The sequence below is a fragment of the Antechinus flavipes genome, chromosome 3 (assembly GCF_016432865.1).
Source record: "Antechinus flavipes isolate AdamAnt ecotype Samford, QLD, Australia chromosome 3, AdamAnt_v2, whole genome shotgun sequence".
NCBI classification, from domain to species: Eukaryota; Metazoa; Chordata; class Mammalia; order Dasyuromorphia; family Dasyuridae; genus Antechinus; species Antechinus flavipes.
Window position 1 is genome coordinate 236,547,729 of NC_067400.1, and position 22,636 is coordinate 236,570,364.

The following is a 22,636-nucleotide window of genomic DNA, read 5'->3' on the forward strand; positions in this document are numbered from 1 at the left end:
CAAATCTGGAGGTTTTCTATTGTATGTTAGCACAGGGCTTATAATCAGCAATGAAGTACAGATGAAAAGAACGGGAGGAAGGGGGGGATAAGAGCTTCTTGGCCTTTTTGCCGAGGGATTTCCTGAGCACATTTTTCTTCCCCCTTATCTTCCACTCCCAATACCGCACTTCAGTTCAGTAAAATGAGTAAGAATTTCATTTAGTAATTGGGGAGGGGGAGGGAGAGAGGGGGAGAAATTCCTTTCTTCAATCCCTCATCTATATCAGAAAAGCATTTGGACATATTATCTTTAAAATCCTTTCTAGCACTGATTTGTCTCTTCAAATTATAAAGACCTGGTGAATTTTGCCACCTAACATGATTGGGGGGGGGAGAGGGAGTGGAGTTGTACTGATAAACCACAAATGACTTGTGATTATAGATTAAATAATATATACAAAAGTGTATGTACGTATGCGTGCATACACACACACGTAGTGAAGTAGTATGCCCAGGTGATAGTAATAATAAATATGCAATTGTTTTGTACAAATTGTAGCAATATATATTTTTTTTTAACAGTTTGTTGAGATTGGAATAGTTACAAGTATTGAAATAAACCATAAACAAGTTGATATTGCAAAAAAGGGTCAAGAAGTCTGTGTCAAAATCGAACCAATTCCTGGAGAGTCTCCCAAAATGTACGGAAGGCATTTTGAAGCTACAGACATTCTTGTTAGCAAGGTAAGTATTTACCCATAGTAATTGATACTTTGGTTACATAAAAGCAGCAAAACTTTAAATCTGCCAAAGATTTCATAAGGAGAAAATGCAATTCTTACTTATTTGTTCCATTTGACAAGACTAAAGTTTATAGAGATTGTAATTTGCCCATATTCTAGGGAGTATGAGAACTATGACATGGGCAATGATATGGTAGAAACACTCAGATTCTATCATAACTTTCACTCATCTACAACATTGGATGGCCTGAGATTTGTAGATGTATTGACTCTGAAAGCCAACATTCATTCCCTTATTGTGCTTTCTTCCAATAACTGAACATAGGAAAGATGATAATTCACTTTATTATGTTAGTTCAGTTCTTAATGCCGTTAACATTGAGAATCGGTAAAAGGTGAGCCTGTTCTCTCATGCTATGCAATTCTTATCCGTGGGTTTTCTACACGGTACACAGTACCTTTTTTGTTTGTTTTTTGTTGCATGTATCCCACTTATCGATCTTTTTTTTTTTTCTTCCAATTAGTTTTGAACTCTCAAGATTGAAATTTGGTAGTTTGAGTATAGAAAGCCCCAAGATAATGAGGAGCAAGATAGGGGTGGGGATGTCATTTCAAATTTCAAACTTATTGGCCATTTTTAATAGCTGTGCATTAGTACTGGGATACTATAACAGTTTCCTTTAATACTAATGGTACACATGAAGTTCACAAGTACAACCCTAAAAAAAAGCATACAGGATTGTATGAGTGTGTATTAAATGTGTATTCAAGCTATAAAAACTAATGAAGTTTCTTGAAATGTCTTATTTTCTGTAGTTTTTTTTTTTGGCAGTGCCCCCCTAATTATGCCATAATTTAAGAATTAGGTGACAAAAATTCCAAACTTGTTTGATCATTGTAGTTGGGATCTTCTAATTTCCCTAAAATGTCAATCTCTTATTTGTGTATGATTTACTGCCTCAATTCAAATAATTTGTTTTTGACAATTAGCTAAGGAGGAATGCACTTTTCAAAATGTGCATTTTGATTTTTAGCAGTAAATCATCTCTATTGCTAATTTTTTTTTGTATGCTGGGTGTATTGCAGATCAGTCGACAGTCCATTGATGCACTGAAGGATTGGTTCAGAGATGAAATGCAGAAGAGTGACTGGCAACTTATTGTGGAGCTGAAGAAAGTATTTGAAATCATCTAATTTTTCCACCGTGGGCAGGAAAAGTAGTATACTTGCTATTCTGTTGTAATGTCACCAAGAAAACCAAGCAAAAAAAAAATTGAAACAATGTATTGGACTTCGATGGACTTAAGTTTGGAAGGAAAAATAGGTGGATAAAATGTTTTCCATGAGAAACCAAGAAACTTACACTGGTTTGACAGTGGTCAATTTACATGTCCCCACAGTTCCAATGTGCCTGTTCACCTGTCCCACTACCTTTCCCTTCCCTTCTTTACTGGCTGCTGTTTTAAAGTTTGCCCTATCCCAAATTTGAATTTTTATTACAGAACTAAAGCTCTTTCAATTTTATACTGATTAAATCAGTACTGCAGTATTTGATTAACCAAGCTTCTGCAGACTTTGTGATTCTTGGACTTTTTTGATGTAAGAAATACTTCTTTATTTATGCATATTCTTTCCTCGGTGATTTTCCAGCATTCTGCTTTGTGCCTATAGGAATTTTTTAAAATAGAAAATTAGGTAATATGATATTTCTGTATTTGCTTTGTGTGAAACAATGATGTAAAGCATAGCTGGCTGCCTTTTATTGCTTGTACAGTCCATGGAAGTCAACATAAACTGTAATCATTACAATACAGAGCCACAAATAAAGGGAATGGACATTGATCATCAAATTCTATTAGGCTTCAATGAAAGCACAGATCATTCTTGCTTGAAATTTGGTATTAGTTGTCATCTTCTCAGTGCAAGTGTCCTAAGGACAAAGGCTCGCTAGATGACACCGTGATACCTTATATAAAAAACTAGCATTCACAAATTTCTTAAAACCTAGCAGCAGTCATTTTTATACAGAGATTTTCTTTAACATATTTTTCCTGTATTGTGCATTTTGTTTTTCAGAAATTAGAGTATATTGTAGACATGTTCCCCCAGCAAGACAGACATAGGATCAGAGTGAGTTCAGACAGGAACTCTTATTTTTTCAACATGTGATTATCATTGATCCATTTTTGGATCAGCCGGCAAAAGTATCAGAGAAACGGAGTCCAAGTGCATATTGGACATTTGGACCGTGCAGATCTGACAACACTTCTGAACTACTGTTGTTATATTAAACAAGCTGTTTTAAGCTGCTGCCTTGAAAGGTAGAGTTTTTCCTAAATGAGGATTAGAAATGGGAGTAACTGGGCCAGAGCTAGTTTGTTTCTGTAGCATGCACGAGGGAGGGGCCACTGCGAAATCTGCTTTGTAATTTATGTCGAGCCAGGTTGGATGCTGTGGGTGAAGGAATAAGATGGGTGATACTGTTTTTCTTATACTGTCAAGTGTGATGTATGCTTAGACACAATTATGCCACAAGTAAGCTCTTTGTAGATTAGAATCAGGAACAAAGTCCCATAAAGGGGAGGAAAACCCCTGATGGCATTCTTGGCAAATAATAAGATGTTTTTGAATTGAGTTATATGGATATTTATTTTTGCACATTGACAATCTGCTGCTTTGTAGATTTAATTTAAAAGATTGAGGGGGAGAGTCTAGGGTATATATATACCATTTCACAACATAAAACAAATATTGGCATCTGAATTGTAAGAAAGTTTTTTAATGGGCTGGGAAGAGGTGAATTGGAGTGCAGAGTATAATTTACTACTACTTACTTCACCAGTTACCTAAATTAGAAAGGAAGTCTAGAGTTTCAATGTAGGTTGCCGAGTAATCCTGAAAATTGGTAACCATATAGCTCTTTCAGGGAACAGACCCAGAACATCACATAAAGGCTTTAGGGGAGGGGAAGATTTTTTTTTTTTAATTTCCAAGGCCACTTTTGTATAAGAGTGGCCCCGAGTCAGAGATTTTGGTCTATGGGAGGAATGAAGTTTTTTACCACATGATGCTCACACAATAAGCATTCTTTATCCTATTTGTTTACTCTCCTTTAAGGCATCTGTTTCAAGAGTCTTCCAAAGTCAACTAACCTTAAAAAAAAAAAAATGTTTCTTAGGAGGTATAGGTAAAAAGGGGATCCTATCTAAGCATAGTTAATTTTAAAAGTGTATGATATGCAAGCTTCTGGCCTAAGAAAAATAAAAAGGGACACATTTAAGGATTCACAAAATAAAAGTCAATACAAAATATACATACAGTTCTTTATTAAACAGCTGTAAACACTTCACTGTAAAAATCCATAAAACTTTATAAACAAACATTTTGTAAATAGAGTCTATGCTACAGTAAAAGAATTGACACAATTATTTACATGCAATACTGACAAATTTGGCACTTTTTGAAAAGAAATGTACAAAACACTTCTGTTTAAAAAGAAATTCAAAATTATAAAAACTCAGAGCATTACTATCATGCACTTTTGCAAATACCTCACAAGCACTTATGGCACAGCTAGCAGAGAGCTCCAGGCTCTCTCTCACCAAGCTCCTTATTACAAATTTAGGTAACTTTTAATGTGCTTCCATAAGTTTGTTGTAAAACCACCTGAACGTTGTCAAGAATAAAGTCAAATGCCATATTCCAAACTGATTCCACAGACTGCTGCATTAACCTGAAGTGAAGGGGTGGGATTGAGGTGGGAAGAGACAAGGGGGAAAAAAAAGAATTAAACCTCAAATTAATTTCTATGCCAAAATATTTAATTTAGAAAATGCCATAAATATGTTGGCAACTGTCAATTCTCTCTATAAAATAAAATTCTCTCTTTTATTCTATAAAAGCTAACAGTCAGAATCTTAATTCCATGCCTTTTGGCATGGAGTTCTCAAAATAGTACTGCTTTTAAATGTGTAATTTGGCTAAGTGCTACTCAGTTTATATGCTTTGATTTCACTAGGAATTACACTGGGTGATGGGTTTTAAAAAACAATTCTAAGGAAATAGACTCAAGGTAAGGTAAAAAACTTTCAACTGAGTATTAATCTCTGACATAGAAAGTGCCTTGCCCATGACAACAGAATCTCCTGTTTATCTCATCCTCTCTCTCCCCAACTCCACCCCAAATCCCCCATATTCTCTTTCAGATGCAATGTGCATATTTACCTTTTCATGTACTTTATGACCAGATCCAGTTTTTCTAGATCCTTTTCTTCTATTAGATCAGTACAGTATTTTACAACTTGTAGGATGTCTTCCTCCATTGGATCTGTTGGGGATTTTTAAAAAATCAAAAGACATACAAAAAAAGTCTTCCAACTTTACCTTTAAAAGGACTTTCTAAAATACGCCGTTGTGTGGCATAGATTTTTGACAACCTGTTTAAACAAGTTCAGAATATTGAGACCAGGGAAAGGAAATATATATTATATATTATAAATATTATAAATGATTACTTTTAACATTAGTGTGTTTAAAAAAAAATGATGTGTCCTGATAAGTTTTACCTGATATGGTGGTAATCCATTCTTTGAGCAAAGTCTTCACGTCATTGAATTCAACAGCACCAGCTAGATTAGGGGCTGGTTGTCTAAAGGAGCTTGCCAGTTCTGGTGGCAAAGAAGAAGGTTCTGCCGTAACTGAAGTTGATGAACTTGGCTCAACCTGTTGAAGAACTTAATATTACTAAAAGCAATCCAAGAAGAAGAAAAATAAAAAGTTGCAGGTTGCATACAAATCTTACCTGTAGGGTAGCAAAAGCTGGACCTTCCTGCTTCAAAAAGCCATCTATCAGCTTCTGAGGGCTTCCAGTAGATGTTGCCAGTGTTTTAACTGGACTGTTGAGCAGTTTGTTGTTCAAAGTATTCTGGATCCTTTTCGTGGGACTGACGGTTTTTTTCCTGCTTTTCTTCTTATCTTTTACTACTGTTTGTTTTAGTTGAAATAAAGGATTCTTTGAAACTGAAAAACAAACCAAAAAGAAAAGGCCTTAAAAATGTAGTATTTCTCAGACCATAAAAATCTCCTTTCATTAATATTAACCTGTGACTTGTGTGGCCCCAAGATTCTTTCTTTCAGGATATAAGTGCCAGCCAAGCTTGGAAAAGCTCAAATAAAGAAAACTGTTCATGTGCCCTTACCTCCCTAAAGCTTTGATGGGCATATAGTGTCTCTCTCTGCATATGGAGCACTTTACCAGTCATATTTCTTAAATATATAGTGCCAAGAAGTGGAACAAACATTAAAATTGCTCAGAGGCTGTGTGTACATTAAAAAAAAATCTTTTCCACATAAACACGTAACTATGTACGGTGTAAGTATATTAGTTTTAATATATTTTTTAAATGGATAGAAATTCTTGGATATAGTAAATAGCAATATTTTTAGTCTGTCATTTGCAATCTTCCAAAGCTTACCAAATGAGCTGGCTGGTTGCTGATAGGTAGAGTTTTCTAATTGCCTTTGTTTTTGATCATATGCAGCTTTCAGCTCCTCTTGAAGTTCAGCAGGAAGTGCTGCAAACACCTCCGGATCCACCTAATAAAAATAAAATGGTCAAGATAAATTCAATGTATAGAACCTTGATTCCTAGGTTTTTTGGCAGAACGTTTGATTCCCCTGCTTTTCTAACTTTCTAGGTCATGAAAGTCAAACACTATTATATACAGCAATTAATACAAAAAAAGGAACAAAAATAGCATTCAATAAACTGAAATAAATTGAATAAATTTATTCAAATAAAATGGGTTTTAACTTTAACTTGGAAAATTTTAGAATATGCCTTAAAAGACAGCTTGCTCACATACCTCAAAAGAAATTATATTTTAATATAATAGTTTCAGGAAATAACAAATAGACTGAAGTAGAGCTCTGAGAACAATTTTCAAAAGGGCTGATGAAAAAGAAAGACCTGGAAAGAAAGCTGGAGGAAATCCTCATCCAAGTATATTTGTGTTCCCTACCCCACCCCCCAGTATCTACAAAGAATGTTTTTAAGATTCCAAATTAGATAAAACATTTATCAGCAAATAAGGGAGACTGCAACACTGTCTGTAAATAAAAGGCCCTACTGACAGAGGGACAATTCTTACTGATTTATCATTGGAGACTTATACTGGTTTTAAGAAGTGAAATGAACACTTTAAAGATTTTAAAGTTCTATCTTTAACTTTAAAGATAAAAGACAAAACATTTAATTTGGTTTGCCTTACCTGTGAAAATGCTGGTAGGGCTATAACATTGATTCCAGTGTCACTGTTTGATTCTTGAAGATCTGGTATTTGTAACAAAACTGTTCCAACTGGTTGTGGCAAAATTCCACTGTTACAACCATTTACTGGTTCCTTCTTTTTGTCGCCATGTGTCTCTCCTTGCTGAATAGCACATATTTGCTCTACTTGTTGCCGAAGTTCAGGTGGCAATGCTTCTAAAACAGACTGATCTAGCTATAAAATAAAAACACAATAATCCCAAGTGAACCCTTGTTCATCTTCCCAATCATTTAAACTAGCATTACACTTTTCCTGGTTCTAGAAGCAGCAAATGAATAAGTAAATATTAAACAACTATATGTACTGCTTTATATAAAGAGACCTCTCTTAGCACTGTCTTCATTGGGGTAGTTATATGGTTACATGACTGCAATCACAAAAATTCTGAATTGTGGGGTGGTCTCATGCACACGGAGGATAGATTCATGGCTGAGTGTTTTTTCCTAATTTACAAATAAAAGTTCAGCGCCAAGGAAAGGTTATTTTTAGTAGCATTTTTGTATAAATCATGAGTCAAAACTCAGAATTTGAGAAACACCAAATGAACTATCTACAACTTTTCACATTTGCAGGCTTTTCTTACAGATGAGGGAGGTAAAGACATGATTACCAAATAAAGAAAAAGTAGTTTATGACAGCAAGTGGCTACTAATTACACAATGCATACTGGAATTCAGCAGCATCATTTCTCCCTTCTGCATGAATTTGAAGATAGAGGTTTTTTCCATCATGCGTGTACAATGAAAATGATTATATACAAAAGATAATGGAGGCAGAAACCTACCTGAGAAGGTGAAGGGACTTCTATACTTAGGTTAAGTCTAGATTTCACACTGACAGGAGAATGGAGCCCATTCCATTTTACTGAAGGCTCAGTTTTACTAGCAACTGGAGAAATGCCAGATGCCAGATGTGTGGTACAAGATGGTAGAAAAGTGCAAGTTCGAGAGGCAGATGAAATTTCAAGGTCCATTGCAGCCACAAAAACTAAAATTACAAAAATATAAAAGTTGATTAAGACATAAACACTACATAAATGATCTAGAAATTACACTGCTAGAAGTATGTATTTCTAAGCATGGAAATGAAAAAACAGAAAAGGTTCCATATATATAAGTAGCATCCCCTGTCCTACTAAGAACTGGGGGGAAGGAGGAGAGGAACAAATTATGGCATGTAGATTTAAGACACAAGCATGGAAAGACATGAACTGATGCAAAGTAAAGTAAGCAAGCAGAAGTACAAAAACAATGACGATGTAAATGCTAAGCATTTATCAACCAAAACAAAACCAAAAAAATCAATGTTATATAAAATCGATTATAATAACAAAACTGTTTCAAGGAGGTATTAGAATATAGAATTATATTAGAACACATATATATTAGAATATCCTTACTGTGCCAGTGGGAATTAAAATGGATATTGATAGATTTGTTGATTTGTCCAACTATTTGAAAAACTAGTTTTTCCCCTTTGTTGTAATAGAGATTAAGGGAGGGACTACAAATTGGGAAATGTATGTGAATAAAAATATGCGATATTTTTAGAAAAAGAAAATTCCAAACAACTTTCATTTCAGGATTTCTATCAGGATTACAGAATAATCTTTTCAAAGTGATAATTCTACCTCCAACTTCAACTCACAATGCATATTCTTCATGATAGAGAATTCCCCCTCATCATAAAAGTTTCTACTGAAGAACTAAGTACACACTTAACAAGCTTATAAGTCAATTACTTCAAACTCTCAATTAGGACTGATAACTCTTCTACTTACTAGTCAGAATAATTTCCGGGTGAATTTCTTTTATAAAGGAAAGTTAGTGCCATCAAGAATCTAAAAACAATTTTCAAGATCGACTCACTTTCTTTATGTTCTTCTTCAGTGGATTTCTTAGCTTTCTGTACTTGGAAAAGATCAAGGACAGAATGTGATCCACCTGGCAACCGGCTAGATTGCATGGATGGATGGGTGGAGCATCCTGAAGACGTTTTATTGATAGGAACCAACTGATTCACTTGAATTCCAACCTAGAACCAGAATAAGTTATAGTATCAAATTATCAAAAGTATCAAAGCTACAGTACAAAATTTTCAAAAATAGCAGATATCAAAATCATCTTAATTAATAATATAAATTTCTGATACACCTAAACCAGATAATTAAGCAAAACCTTGAGTTAATTCCATTTTTAGGAAAAGAATATATCACAATAAAAAAGCTTAAAAAAAACACCAAAAAACCCCCTGATATTCAGAATGATTCAATTGAATTGAACAATGTTATGCTTACTATAATAAGATTTTTCAAAAAATATTTTTCAAACATAAAAGTTGAACCTATAGATTGTACTTGATTACGCAGAAAATTCTAACACTGCAATTAGCTAAACTTCTAAACAAAAGTTACTTGATTTCAATACTAAGAGAAACAATACAGGAACTTTTTCAATACAAACACATCTAGTGAAGGCATAGAAATATGAAGACAGGATAAGGTACTTAAGGGAACTGACAAACATCTGAAAGTACCACTCCCGCCCCGACTCTGGGACAGTTAAATGGCACAATAAAGAAAGTGCCAGGGCTGCAGTCAGGAAGACCCATCTTCATGAGTTCAAATATGGCCTTAGATACTCTGTAAGCTGGGCAAGAAACTCATGTTTCCTCATCTGTAAAATGAGCTGGAGAAGAAAACCTAAGAGAAATCCTAAAAGGGGCCAAGAAGAATTGGACATACCTGAACAATACCCACACTGCCCTATTGCTAAGAAAAATGATATTATCATGACAGTTTGTTTGGCCCATAAACTACACAGTATATACTGCTGGTTTGATGGCTTATTTTCCTCAAAAAATTCTTTTTTCAATGAAAACATAGAAAATATTAAATGAACTTCCAAGTAAAAAAAGTCAACATTCCCATATGTTAAATATAAAGCTTAAATAAACGCCCACACCTGTTTTCATATGCTTGATCATAAAGTTAATAAAGCATTTCAAAGAGTACCCTTTTCTCAGGGAAGGCCAAACTGTGCCAGAAATTTGGAAATGGTTCTTAACTGAGTGAGCAGAGAAAGCTCACAAAACTGAGCTCATTTAAAAATATGTTTGGTATGTTCTAGGATTTAAGATATAGTGGTAGAAGAGATATTTGAGATAGGTTACTTGGTCCAATCATTTTCTAATTAAGGAAACAAATTCAGGGAAAATAAATTCAAATTAGTAAGTAGCAGAACTGGACTTTCAACCTGGAGCCTCTAACTACAAATACAGAATTTTCCTCACCATGCCACTTGACTTTTATTTTGTGAATACTATTCAACTTCACATACACCACACATATACACTTCTCAGTTCCTTAGAAGCAAGGTTTGATAGGACTCCAAATTATTGTTGTTTTTAAGTAGGCTAAATCTGACACCTTTGAGAAATAAAGATATCTATTATCTTATACTGAGCACATTTTTTATTTAGTATCCTTTACTTAAGATACGGCAGGATTTCTAACCTCAACAATTTTAAGCATTTTCACATAATTTTTGCATGAAGAGGGAGAGAAAACCAAGCACAAGGATGTATAATATAAATGAACACATGTATTGTCTGTCTTACTGACAACAGATCTAAAAAGAGAAAACAGTGTAGAGAGAGACATCAAGAGCCTTAAAATTTTATTTACTTACCCCTCTCATATCTGATATGTTCAATTTCATTGTATGAAACATATTTAATGTTGCTTTTCCAATTATTTGTGCACTGTCTGTTGGCTGATCAAGTGTGACAGTCCTATAAAGAACAATTTTTTCACAGAAAGAAAAATTAGAAGACTTTCATTATATATTTATTTGGTAGTATAAACCACTTTCTTTGTGTTCTACAGTAGTAAAAATCCTACCTAAATAATCTACAAATCTAATGAATTGTTGAATTTCAATATACAGTTCTCATATGTGATGATTTATAATATGAGCAATGGGTAAGATTCTGAGAATCATAACATTAATGTTATATATGCCTTTTTACATTTGCATATACAAATGTATAAAAACTATCTTATGACTTTAAAACTAACATAAAATACAGTTCTGTTAAATTCCTAATTTGGCTTCTATGATGACAAAAAGCCACAAAAAAATTTGGCTTGTGTTGAAAATAGAACTTTTGCAATTTAATAGATTTGATCAGATCCAGACATGTATATCATAACACTTACAAACACTCACATTTCATTCAATATTATGAATGGAAATGTATGTATGCCTAATAATCACTTGTCTATTTGAAGCCCACTTTCAAAGATAAGACAGAAAACCAGGAAATTTAGCTTATTATGAACATTTATGGGCACTATTATTAGAGTCCAAAAAGAAAACTTCTCAATCCTGTCCTTATGATTTCTAGTGAAGCTTTTTTCAAGTAGCATGTCTGGCTGCATCAGTGTCCAAAATATCTCTACCACCTTTCATAGCATGGAATATATTTAAGTTTTCTCTAACCAAGAACATCTACCATAATTCAGATACATAAGTAAAATTTTTTCTGTTATGACTCAAACTTCAAAAGATTCCAGTGTGAAGGAAATCGAAGCCCAGAGAAGAGTAAGTGATTTCCCATGAACAAGCAATTGATGTAGGGAATAAATTTCATTAATTCCAAATGTAGTGCTCTTTCCATTGCATTACTCTTGAAAACTCTCCTATAATGATGAGTCTTTTTAGGGTTGGAAGAGTAACAGTTGTTCTTTTGAGGCACATTATATAAGGCCAAAGAATAGTTTAAAAAAAAAAAAAACAACAACAACTGTGAACTACTTAAAATACAGTAATTATAGTTTCATATGCAAATTTATAAAGATCACTTAGAGTTAATGATATGAAAGAAATGTAAAGAGAGGTAGAAAAGAATTGTAAGGATGTTACTGTTGCAATATTCCACATTAATGTGGGATATAATCATGCACCCTAAGTTTTTTCTTCTTTAGACATAACTTAATTCCTTCCTAATATGGCTTGGTCTTAAGTCATCTTACCATCCTGGCTATTTTCTTTCCTTTACTCTGCAACTTGTCAACATCTTTCCTAAAATGTGGTAGCCAGAAACAAACAAAACAGTCCAGGAATTAGTCTATTTGACTGCCAAGTCACAATGCTGACAAGGTATCCTTGTAGTCTATAAAGTGCACAGAGCATTTATAATACTATGCTTCCTTATACTTACAAGGCTGATTTTTTTTAAACAAAAAGCAAAATTTTATATTTACATTAAATTTCATTTTATTAAACTGGGCCAAGCCCTTTACAATCGAAATTTCCTTCTCTAATAAAATAAATAAAAATAAAGCATCTGGAAGACAAAGACAAATATGAAACAATATTCCTAGCCCTATAAGAAACTTACATAATAATGCAGAAAACATGTACATTAAAAGTATAAAGCAAAAGTGAGGAAGAAAAGCATCCCAGATCTGGAGAACAGGTAAGTGGGGCAGTGTAAAGACACCAGGAAAGCAGGGGAAGTGCCACATACAAAGTACAATAAGAAGGCCGGTTGGTAAGGCTCTACAGTAGCATATATAAAAGGAAACTAATAAGGCTGAAAATAATCAAGAATGAGACCAAGGTTAGGCAGCTGGGTTATTGGCAAGCTATTGGTGTCCTTAACAGTAATAGGAAGAAATTACAGCATTAGAGGTGGTAGGGAGACAGGTGAGGATAATGAGTTCTGATTTGGACAGCTTGAGTTTGAGACAAGTCCAGCATCATTCATTTGGAAATGGCAGTTACATGTAAAGGACCGCTTGCCATCTGGGGGAGGGGGTGGAGGGAGGGAGGGGAAAAATCGAACAGAAGTGAGTGCAAGGGATAATGCTGTAAAAAATTACCCTGGCATGCGTTCTATCAATACTTAAAAAAAAAAAAAAAAAAAAAGGAAATGGCAGTTACATGCATGGGACTGGAGCTCAAGGGAAAAAGTAAGACCTAGGAGCCATCTACATTAAGCATTTTAGTGAACCAATGAAATCACCAAAAAACAATAGAAAGGAGAAGGGAACCTAGGACAAAAAATTGGATACAGTTGGCCATTGTGAAATCAGGAATGAACTAGTAAAGGAGAGAAAGCAATGTCTTGAAAAACTAGAGGAGGGATTATTTAAATTCATAGGGGGCTCAATAACATTAAACATTGCAAAGAGATAAAGAACAAAGAGAACTAAAACTACCAGAGTTGACAAGAGATTGTTGCTAATTTTGGGAAAAGTTTGGGTTGATTGATGATAGAAGCCAAATTCCTGGATTTTCAGAAAAGTGAGGAAAAGAAGTCGAGGAACCATGTGCCTTCATGGGACAACTAATTCACTAACTGCAATGGTCATTCTCTGCCTCCCACTTCCCTTCCAAGGTTGACAAAATTTCTAATACAGCAATCACTTTTTTTATTAGTCAGATTCAGAACCAGACTAGTGATTCTGTGTAATTTTTATTAAAGTAAAATAAAGGATTCATCATATCCATCATTCTTTAGCCAAGGAAAATGAAAGTAGAAGCTTATATATTTGAAGCATCCAATTTTTACTGTAGCCTGCATCTATTTCAAATTTGCAATGTTTCTAAATTCATCATCCATTTTATTCCTCTGGCCCAAGTGAACAGGTAAATGATCACCAAAACATTGTTTCTATTCCTTCTTCTACTGTTTCTTGCTGATCCTTAATCTTCAGTTGGTATTCCTTTTCATTTCATGATTTCCTCACTTGTCAATTAGTCCAATACTACTTATTTTCTTAATGATACTCCCTGTCATATTTGTTTTTTGAATTAAAATCTCTAGTCTTGTTTATTTATATTTAGATATCTATAAAGTCTTGGCTCTTTTCTTGTATAACCTCTCCTACAAATTACTAGTCCTTTTGCTGATACTGACTGTCTTTATTCATGCTGAATTTAAGTTCTGATGTAACAGATTCACAAGAATTTCAGAACTAATTAAATATGTGCTGTTATTGGACTATAACCTATGTGGTTTACCACAGTTCATAAGTCCAAATGCTACTTATATCTTCTTTAGCTTTTACTTTTCTAGCCCAAGATTTCAAATTCTGACATCTTGGTGTATGTTCCTAGGATGCTAATGGAGAAAAAAAAAAATTGATAAATGTTTGTGTTAACCAAGACTGGAAAGAAAGCAAATTACACTGATTATGGGATGGCTAAACAAAGCTGCAGTTGGACATAATGGAATATTGTGTTAAAAGAAACAAAGAATATGATGAATGAAGTGAACCAAGAAGATTTATATGAAATGATGCAGACTGAAGCAGAACCAGGAAACCCTGCTCACTTTGTTTAATGAAAGCTGCATAATTAAAGTGACCAATAATGGCCCTGGTAAAGAGAAAAGGAATTTATTAACTTTTCTTTCATTGGAAAGGCTTATATGTAATCATGCTTTTGATTTGTTTAGATCTTTTTAGAAATCGTTCCCTCATCTTTGTTACAAGGGAATTTCACTGAGTAAGGGAGGTGGAGATAAGGTATTGCTGGGGAGTGAATAATATAAAAACAAAACATCCCATATTTACATTGGTGATCATTATATTTGTTTTATCAAACTGTTATATTGTTTTACTGAACTGCTTACTACATTGTTCAGAGTTTGCCTTCCTACTTTTGTTTGTTTTCTTCAAATTCATTGTTTTTAGGGGCTCAGTAATATTTCATTGTAATTATGTAATACATTTTCTTCATTTCAGAATCACATATTTCCCCTTCCATCCCTAATTCTTTAGTACCATAAAAAGTACTACTATTAGTATTTTGATATATATGATATCTTTCATTCATTTTTTTAATTTCTTGGTGTACAATAGTGAGAATTCTGGGACAAAGGGTAAGAAAGCTTCAGTCAGTTTCTGATTACAAAACTTCTAAAAGCTTCTTATAATGGAAGGAACAATTTTAAACTTCACCAACAATATTATGGTCTCTGTTTACAATGTTATCTTTCTGTAAGATTTCCAGCACTAACCTAGATATTCCAATCTTGTTATGCTTGCCCATTTCCTGAATGGGAGGTAAAAATATCAGATGATTAAAAATATCAAAAGATTAGCATTTTTATTATTATTTGCAACATTCTTTCTTATGGTTATTTTTATTCATTGCTTTTCACTATTTCATACACTAGAGAATGGCTCTTGATTTTACATTTTTGTGTTAAGTTTTTTAGATACACTCATTATTAGACACTTAACAGAAATACTTGTACAAAGATTTCCCACCCCTCAACTGATAGTTTCCCTTATTATTCTTATGGCACTGATTTTTGTTCATGCAAGTTTCAATTCATATAATTAATGATATATTTTGCCCTTTGGGTGTCTGCAGTCCCTTATTTGGTTAAGGATTTTCACGCTAGTCACAATTATATGAAGTACTTGGTTATGTTTTCTTCTGCTATGGTGTCACTTCTTATTTTGGGGGATTACATAATCACTTTGGGTCTATAGTAGCATAGATTATATATCACAATATAACATTATATAGAATATATATGCGCCCACTGTATATAATAAATTTGTGGTTTCAAACCTAATTTCTGCCCCAGTGCTTTCCAGGATTCTCAGCAGTCCATGGTAAATACGAATTAGTTTGTATTCTTGAGCTACAGATTATTTAACTGGACTGTTCTTATTTATTTGTCCTCTTCAAAGATCAACTTTTATTAGTCAGCACCAAAAAACTTTGGATTGCTGCTTTACAATTTGCAATATAAAATGCTATTTCCTATTTGTTTTTATCTTTTTCATTATTTCCCTTGAGACTGAAGATCTTATATGCTTTCCAAATGTATTTTATTATGTCTCTTAATAAAGTATGCCATAATTATTTAATGGAATAGCTCTAAATCATATTAATTTAGATAATAAAATATTTCTTATTGACATAACTCAAGCAAGGGCAATCAATATTCCTCTGATGATGGCGAACTATTATTTCTTCAATGAATATTTTGTGATTTTATATGTATAAACACATATAGGTACATATATACGTATCAATATTGAAAAAAAATGTGTATTTATCTTTAGTGCACAGTTTGACTCCCAGATATTTTATGCATGGTGTAATTATTTTGAATGGTATTTTTTTTATTATTCTTCCTCATTTGTTATTGATTCTTTTAGATTTATTTTAAATTTTGTTAAAGGTATTAATAGTCTCTATTGGTTTCCTGATGATTCTCTAGAATTTTCTAAAAAATTTAAAATATAAGGTCATCTATGAATGGGTAAAAATATGTTTTCCTTTATAATCATGATTTTTAATTTACTTATTACTGTGACTAGTCAATTTGAAAATTAATAATGGTGGGTAGGAAGGCATCCTCACTTTACTTATGTATTTACCAAGAAAATATCTTTTCCCAGAGTAAATAACATTTATGCTTTTTTTAAAAAAATGAATGGTCCACATAGCTATGCTTTTTTAGCATTTTATGGTATACTATGTTTTTTCCTTACCTGAATTAATCATTACATAAATTTAATTGTTTTTAATATACTTATTATTTCTAATTCTGAAAAAAATTCTAAATCTGAAAAAAAATTATTTTCTATGGTCTTGTTTTTTATCTTATTTATCTTACTAATTATAATGACTTCCTCTCTTTTTTCTTATTCTGGACTCATCTGTGTTTTAATACACTAAAAACTAGTTTGAATCAGGATAAGCAAGCAATATACAAAAGTTACATAAAACCCAAATTGTCTACCATGAATCCTATGAGTAGCCTTTAAGTATTTTTTGAATGAACATCACTAAACCTTTTTTCCCCTTTTTACTAGTTTTTATAGCTTTCTTCTTTATTTATAATATGTCTACAAAGATACTCTGAAACAAATTAGAATTTCTATATTCAAATGAGTGTTATATAAAATCTTAGCACCTTGTTCAAACACAAACTCTTCTGAAAAGACCTTATTCACCCTCTATACACATGCATATAACAATCATATTGGTAAATGGTAATATAGAATAGTCCCTTGAGATCTGCTGCTTTCTCCTTTCCTTCTTTTTTAAAGAGCTTAAATATCTCTCAACAGTAAAGTCAGGTTAACCTGTACTCTGGAAAAAAAATAGGCAGAACAGATCATGAAGTAGACCAACTTCACTGAAGGGAATGATAAGTGCTAAGCAAATCAAGGACTGCCTGTAAAGTGGCACATAAGCCAGTAATAATGAATATTTAATAACTTTGCAGACTTGTTAAAAAAGCTTCATGATCCTCTTTCCATTATTTACTATCAGTAACATTAATTTTAAACAATTACACGAATATTTCTTTTTGAAGAAACTTACCTGGCAACATTGTCACAAATTCCATGACCACCAAATTTGGCTGTTTCTATAGGAGCTCCAGCCTTTCTGACCATGATTTTCAGAGTTAATCGTTTTCCCTTCATGCCAGCAGCTTCAAGTCTTCGTTGAATCTCTTCTGCAAGACTCAGAAGAAAAGCTTCTGCTTCCTTTGGCTAAGGGGGGAAAAACCCACAAAATTCCTAGTTATAAGGCCTGACATTAAAATTTTTTGATGCTTATAATAAAATATTTATCACACTTAAAATGTGAGTGTGTATATGTGCACTTAAATAACCAAGTAAAGGTTATTTTTTCTTTTATTTGCTTTTTGGAGTTGCTCATTTATGACAACCCACTTTTTTTGTGTGTGGCTGAGGTAATTGGGGTTAAGTGACTTGCCTAGAGTCACACAGCCAGTAAGTTTTGTAAGTTTTAAGTTTCTGAGCCAAATTTGAACTCAGGTCCCTCCTGACTTCAGAGCTGGTGCTCTATCCACTGTATTACCTACCTGCCCCAACTACCCACTTTTAACTATCTACAATTATAACTTGATTCCCTAGTATTACTGAAACATTTTTCCTCCTAGAAGGAAGGAATCTCTCCTCCTTTTCCCAGAGGAAAGTTTTGGGGAAATATCCCCAACGAATTCACCTTTTGCTAGGCTTTACAAGAGTCTAAGAGATGATGCTCTCTCTTTAATCATGACAAGCAGAATTCTGAGAATGGCGTATGAAGATAAGCTTTTTAAACTCATCAAACTTCAGATTCACACAGAATTCACAGAGCATGAGACATTTTCATATTCAAATACACATTCTACAGCTCCATCTGATCTTAAAAATTACTTATGTCACTTTGTTGTCTACTCATTTTAGTCAGTTCCAATGCTTTGTGATCCCATTTTCAGTTATCTTGGCAAAGATACCGAGCAATCTGCCATTTTGTTCTCTAGCTCATTTAACAGATGAGGAAACTGAGGCAGCAAAAGGCCAGGTGACTTGCCCATGGTCACACAGCTATGGACTTATGAAGATGAGAATTCTTGACTCCAGACTTGACACTTTATCCGCTATGCCACATAATTACTCTATTCATGCCATCACTTCCTCAGAAGTGAAGATAAATAGAAGAGGTAAATAGATAACTTCTATTTGTATGTGAATGGCATGTTGTTCAGAATAAGTGATCTTGGAATCACAAGACTTGTATTTAAGTTCTAGATCTACTACTTAGTAGCAGAAAAAATGGGTACTCAGTATTTTTTGAGTTTCATGTTGCTTATTTGAAAAGGAAGAAAATATATTTATTCTACTGCCCTCTCAGACTTACGAGAAAAATGAAAATGCCTCTAAATATTAAAGCACTATACATCATAGTTATTTACAGATACACAAGTAATGGGCAAACATTTAGTTTCTAGTTTTTTGCCACTACAAAAAGAGGTTCTATAAATTTGTTTTTCTCTCACAGTGCTTTTTATACCATTTTCACTAATTTGATAAGTGTGGGGTTGTTTTAAATTGTATATCTCTAATAATTAGTGATTCAGAACATTTTTTCATATGCTTGTTTGGGTATGAAATTTTCTTCTGATCCACAGGTCTGAAAGGTAATTCCTTCTGTGCTCCACTAATTTGCTGTATTACCACTCATGTTTAAATCATTCTGAGCTTGTTTTAGTATACCGTGCGAGGTGTCGGTCTATACCTAGGTGATAACTTTCTAGTTTTTATATTTTATATCACTTTATAGTTTTTTTATTTTTATAGTTGAGTAGAGAATTCTTGTCACAATATCCATCTTGATAAATCTATTCAGGTTTATCAAATAACAGGAGCAGCTAGGTGGAACAGGGAATACAGTGCCAGGCCTGGGGTTACAAAGATTAATAAAGATTCGTAAGCAAAATATTATTTTGGTATGAGCTTGAATGATGAGTTCAAATCCAGCCTCAGACACTTCCTAAGCAAGTCACTTGGTCCTGTCTGTCTCTGTCAAATGAGCTAGAAAGGAGATAACAAACCACTGTGGTGTCTTTGCCAAGAAAACCCCAAATGGGGTCACAGAGACTCAGGTACAATTGAAATGATTGAAAAACAACAAAGGTTAGTATCCTCATTTGCTTCTGCATACTACATATCTAATCTGTTCTGCTAGCTGTTCAACTTTTCTATTTCTTACCAAAACTAAATTCATTTGATAATGACAGCTTTGTAGTACAGAGTTTAAGCTCTGATACTATTTAATTAATATTTCCTCTTCTCATTTTTTTCAATGATTCTCTTGATATTTCTGACCTTTTGTTTCTTCAGACAAACTTTACTAATTTTTTTGCTCTATAAAGTAATCCATTGTAGTATCTGTAAAAGTGTTAATTTTTATATCCCTTTGTCCTATGTTTACTCTTCCTATTACTTTATTACTATAGCTAGAAATTATTATGTATGTAATAACAGTGATGTAACATACCTGTTGATAAGACAGACTATTCCCATAACAGATAATGCTGGGTCTTAATTTAGATGTATGTAATAACAGTGATGTAACATACCTGTTGATAAGACAGACTATTCCCATAACAGATAATGCTGGGTCTTAATTTAGATAGGTACTGTTTATTTTAAAGAAACTTCCTTTTATTGCTATAGTTTCTAGTTTGTTTGTTTTTTTAAACAGGTCTGAGTATGGATTTTGCCTATGGTTTTTTGCATCTGTTATTTTTTGTTGGCTTGTTGTTAATATGGCCAATTATATTTATATTTTTTCATAATACAGAATAAGCACTGCAGTCTTGTCATTGTGTATGATCTTTGTGGTATATTGCTGTAGCACCTTTGCTAATTTTCAGATTTTTAAAAATTTGCATCAATATTCATTAGGGAAATTGGTCTAGTTTTCTTTCTGTTTATTTAAATACTTTCCCAGTTTATATGGCATTGGAAGAAGTTGTTTTTTAAACATTTGTAAAAATTCATTTTTAATTATATCTGTGCTAGAGTTGTTTTCTTTGGGAATGTTAAATAGCCTGTTTATGGCCTGTTAAATTTCCTTTTCTAAGATAGAATTATTAATGTATTCTACTTCTTGTTCTATTGATCTGGGCAACTTAAATTTTTGTGACTATTCCTCAATTTCATTTCTATTATCAATTTTATTGGAATAACCTAGAGTAAAATACTTCTTAACAATTGCATTTCTTTCTTACTTACTGGTTATAAATTCATCTTTTTCACATTTAATATTGTTAATTTAGCTGGCATGTTTCTCAAAAATCAAAATATCCAATGCTTATCTATTTTACTGATTAAAAAAAAAAAGACCTATCCTAGTTTTATTTCTTAATTCAGTGGTTTTACTTTTGTTACTCTCTTTTTTGATTTTCAAGATAATTCATTTTGGTGTTTATTTGAGAAGTCTTAATGTAATTTTCATTATAACTATGATCAGAAATGAATGCATTTAATATTCTTCCAAGCATGTCAACATTTTCAATTTTTGTGAAAGTGTCATGCATCACTTACACATACTCTTTTTACCCTTCAATACTCCCCAGAGATCTATCACATCTAATTTGTCTAAAATTCTACTCATCTTAACTCTTATTTATATTTTGGTTAAAGGGGGGTAAACTGTGATCTTCCACTATTAAAGTTTATGATTTTTTCTTTTATATTCTTTAGAATATTCTTTAAGAATTCATATAAATATGTCATTTGGTCCACAAATATTAGAGGATTAATATTTTATCTATAGTACCATTCAGCAGTTTGTCTTTTCAAATTAGGTCTATTTTTATTTTTTTGCTTTATTTCAAGTCAAGACTGCTATCTCACTTTTTAAAAAAAAATTTCAGCTGAAACATAATACATTCTCTGCTCCAGCTTATTTTAAATCTCTATTTTTGTTTCAAGTTTAATTAAAATAAATAATATATTGTTAGATTCTGGTTTCTAATAGACTCTATCATCTTTATTTTGTGGTCAAGTTCATCCCATTCATAGTTATCATTGTTGATTGTGTTTTTCCTTCCCTCCTATTCACTTATATTTTTCTGTCTCATTTTTTTGCCGTCCCTCTCTTCAAAGAATTTTGCTTCTGACTTCTGCTGTTCTTCATCTACCTTCTGTTTTATTCCCTAACATCCCTCTTTTTCTCCTTTTCCTTTAGCTCCTTTTCTTTCTACTTCCCTAGTGGGTGAGATGAATTTCCCTACTCAACTGTCAGTATATGTGTATTCTTTTTTCCTTTAATGAGTTCAGATGAAGAATAAGCTTCAAGTATTGTCTGCTCCCTCTCACTACCTCCTCTGTTATATAAATTCTTTCTTTTGCACTCCCTTTATATGCGATAAGTTTCCTGATTTTTCTTTTTCCTTTCTCTCCTTCCTTATCCAAGTACATTCCTTTCCCCTACATTTCTATTTTCTTCTTTTAAGATTATCCAAACATAACATCGCACCTAAATCTCCTTAGTGTTAAGTGGGGAGAGAAGAGGAGGATTTTTAGAGGGAACCCTAAGTTAAATTAGAGAGAAACTAATACATTTAGAAGAAAATAAAAGGATTTCTAAATTTGCAATAAGTAAAGGAATGGAATTAAGAGGGATAGGGTGGGGGGGGGAGAATGATAAGGGGAGACTTTGGAAGGGTTAACTCATAGGAGGGGGCAAGGTAGCAGGTAGAAATACAGTAGAACAATCAAGAAGAAGAGAAAATAAGCAATACACATAAACACAAAACAAAGTTCAGAAGTACAATTTATTAGGTAAGAAAAAAAGCAGGAGTAGTAATTATGATTTCAGATGAAGTTAAAGCCATCCTTAACCCTGGTGATGATGAGGTTCTGAGATGTTCCAAGTATTATTTTGTGGCATAAGAATGGAAATGATAACCTTGTTTAGATCCTTATGACTTCTTGCCCATATTTATATTTTTATATTTCTCTTGAATGTCATATTTAATCTTTTATTTTTAATCTTTTCATCAGGAATACTTTTCAACAGTCTGAAAGACTTCTATTTCTTTTCCTATTCTGTAAGATTCTGCCAAGGAGGTTATCTTTGGTTTTAAGTCTAATTTCCTTGCCTTCTAGAAAGTAAAGATGTCTTTTCCTTTAATGTTATGGCTGCTGAAGACTGTGATTCTAAGACTGTGGCTCCTTTGTATTTGAATTCTTTCTGGCTGCTTGCAGTATTTTTTCCTTGACCTGGGAGTTCTGAAT

At 33.0% G+C, this 22,636-nt stretch overlaps 2 protein-coding genes across 4 annotated transcripts in view; one reads left to right on the forward strand and one right to left on the reverse strand.

Annotated features, from left to right (window-relative positions):
- Nucleotides 1–2,574, forward strand: part of EIF5B (eukaryotic translation initiation factor 5B) — a 75,696-nt gene extending 73,122 nt beyond the window's left edge. The window contains exons 23-24 of the mRNA XM_051984718.1: nt 564–725; nt 1,811–2,574. Coding sequence (XP_051840678.1) covers nt 564–725; nt 1,811–1,918 — 270 coding nt within the window. The 3' untranslated portion in view covers nt 1,919–2,574. The remainder of the gene's footprint in view (nt 1–563; nt 726–1,810) is intronic.
- Nucleotides 2,575–4,033: 1,459 nt separating this feature from the next.
- The window catches only part of REV1 (REV1 DNA directed polymerase), a 105,578-nt gene continuing 86,975 nt past the window's right edge, over nt 4,034–22,636 (reverse strand). For all 3 annotated transcript variants that reach the window (XM_051984716.1, XM_051984715.1, XM_051984717.1), the window contains 10 exons: nt 17,418–17,590; nt 10,743–10,845; nt 8,922–9,087; nt 7,838–8,040; nt 6,994–7,227; nt 6,199–6,319; nt 5,526–5,743; nt 5,290–5,446; nt 4,949–5,051; nt 4,034–4,457 (listed from right to left, as the gene is read on the reverse strand). In XM_051984716.1, coding sequence (XP_051840676.1) covers nt 4,346–4,457; nt 4,949–5,051; nt 5,290–5,446; nt 5,526–5,743; nt 6,199–6,319; nt 6,994–7,227; nt 7,838–8,040; nt 8,922–9,087; nt 10,743–10,845; nt 17,418–17,590 — 1,590 coding nt within the window. In that variant the 3' untranslated portion in view covers nt 4,034–4,345. The remainder of the gene's footprint in view (nt 4,458–4,948; nt 5,052–5,289; nt 5,447–5,525; nt 5,744–6,198; nt 6,320–6,993; nt 7,228–7,837; nt 8,041–8,921; nt 9,088–10,742; nt 10,846–17,417; nt 17,591–22,636) is intronic.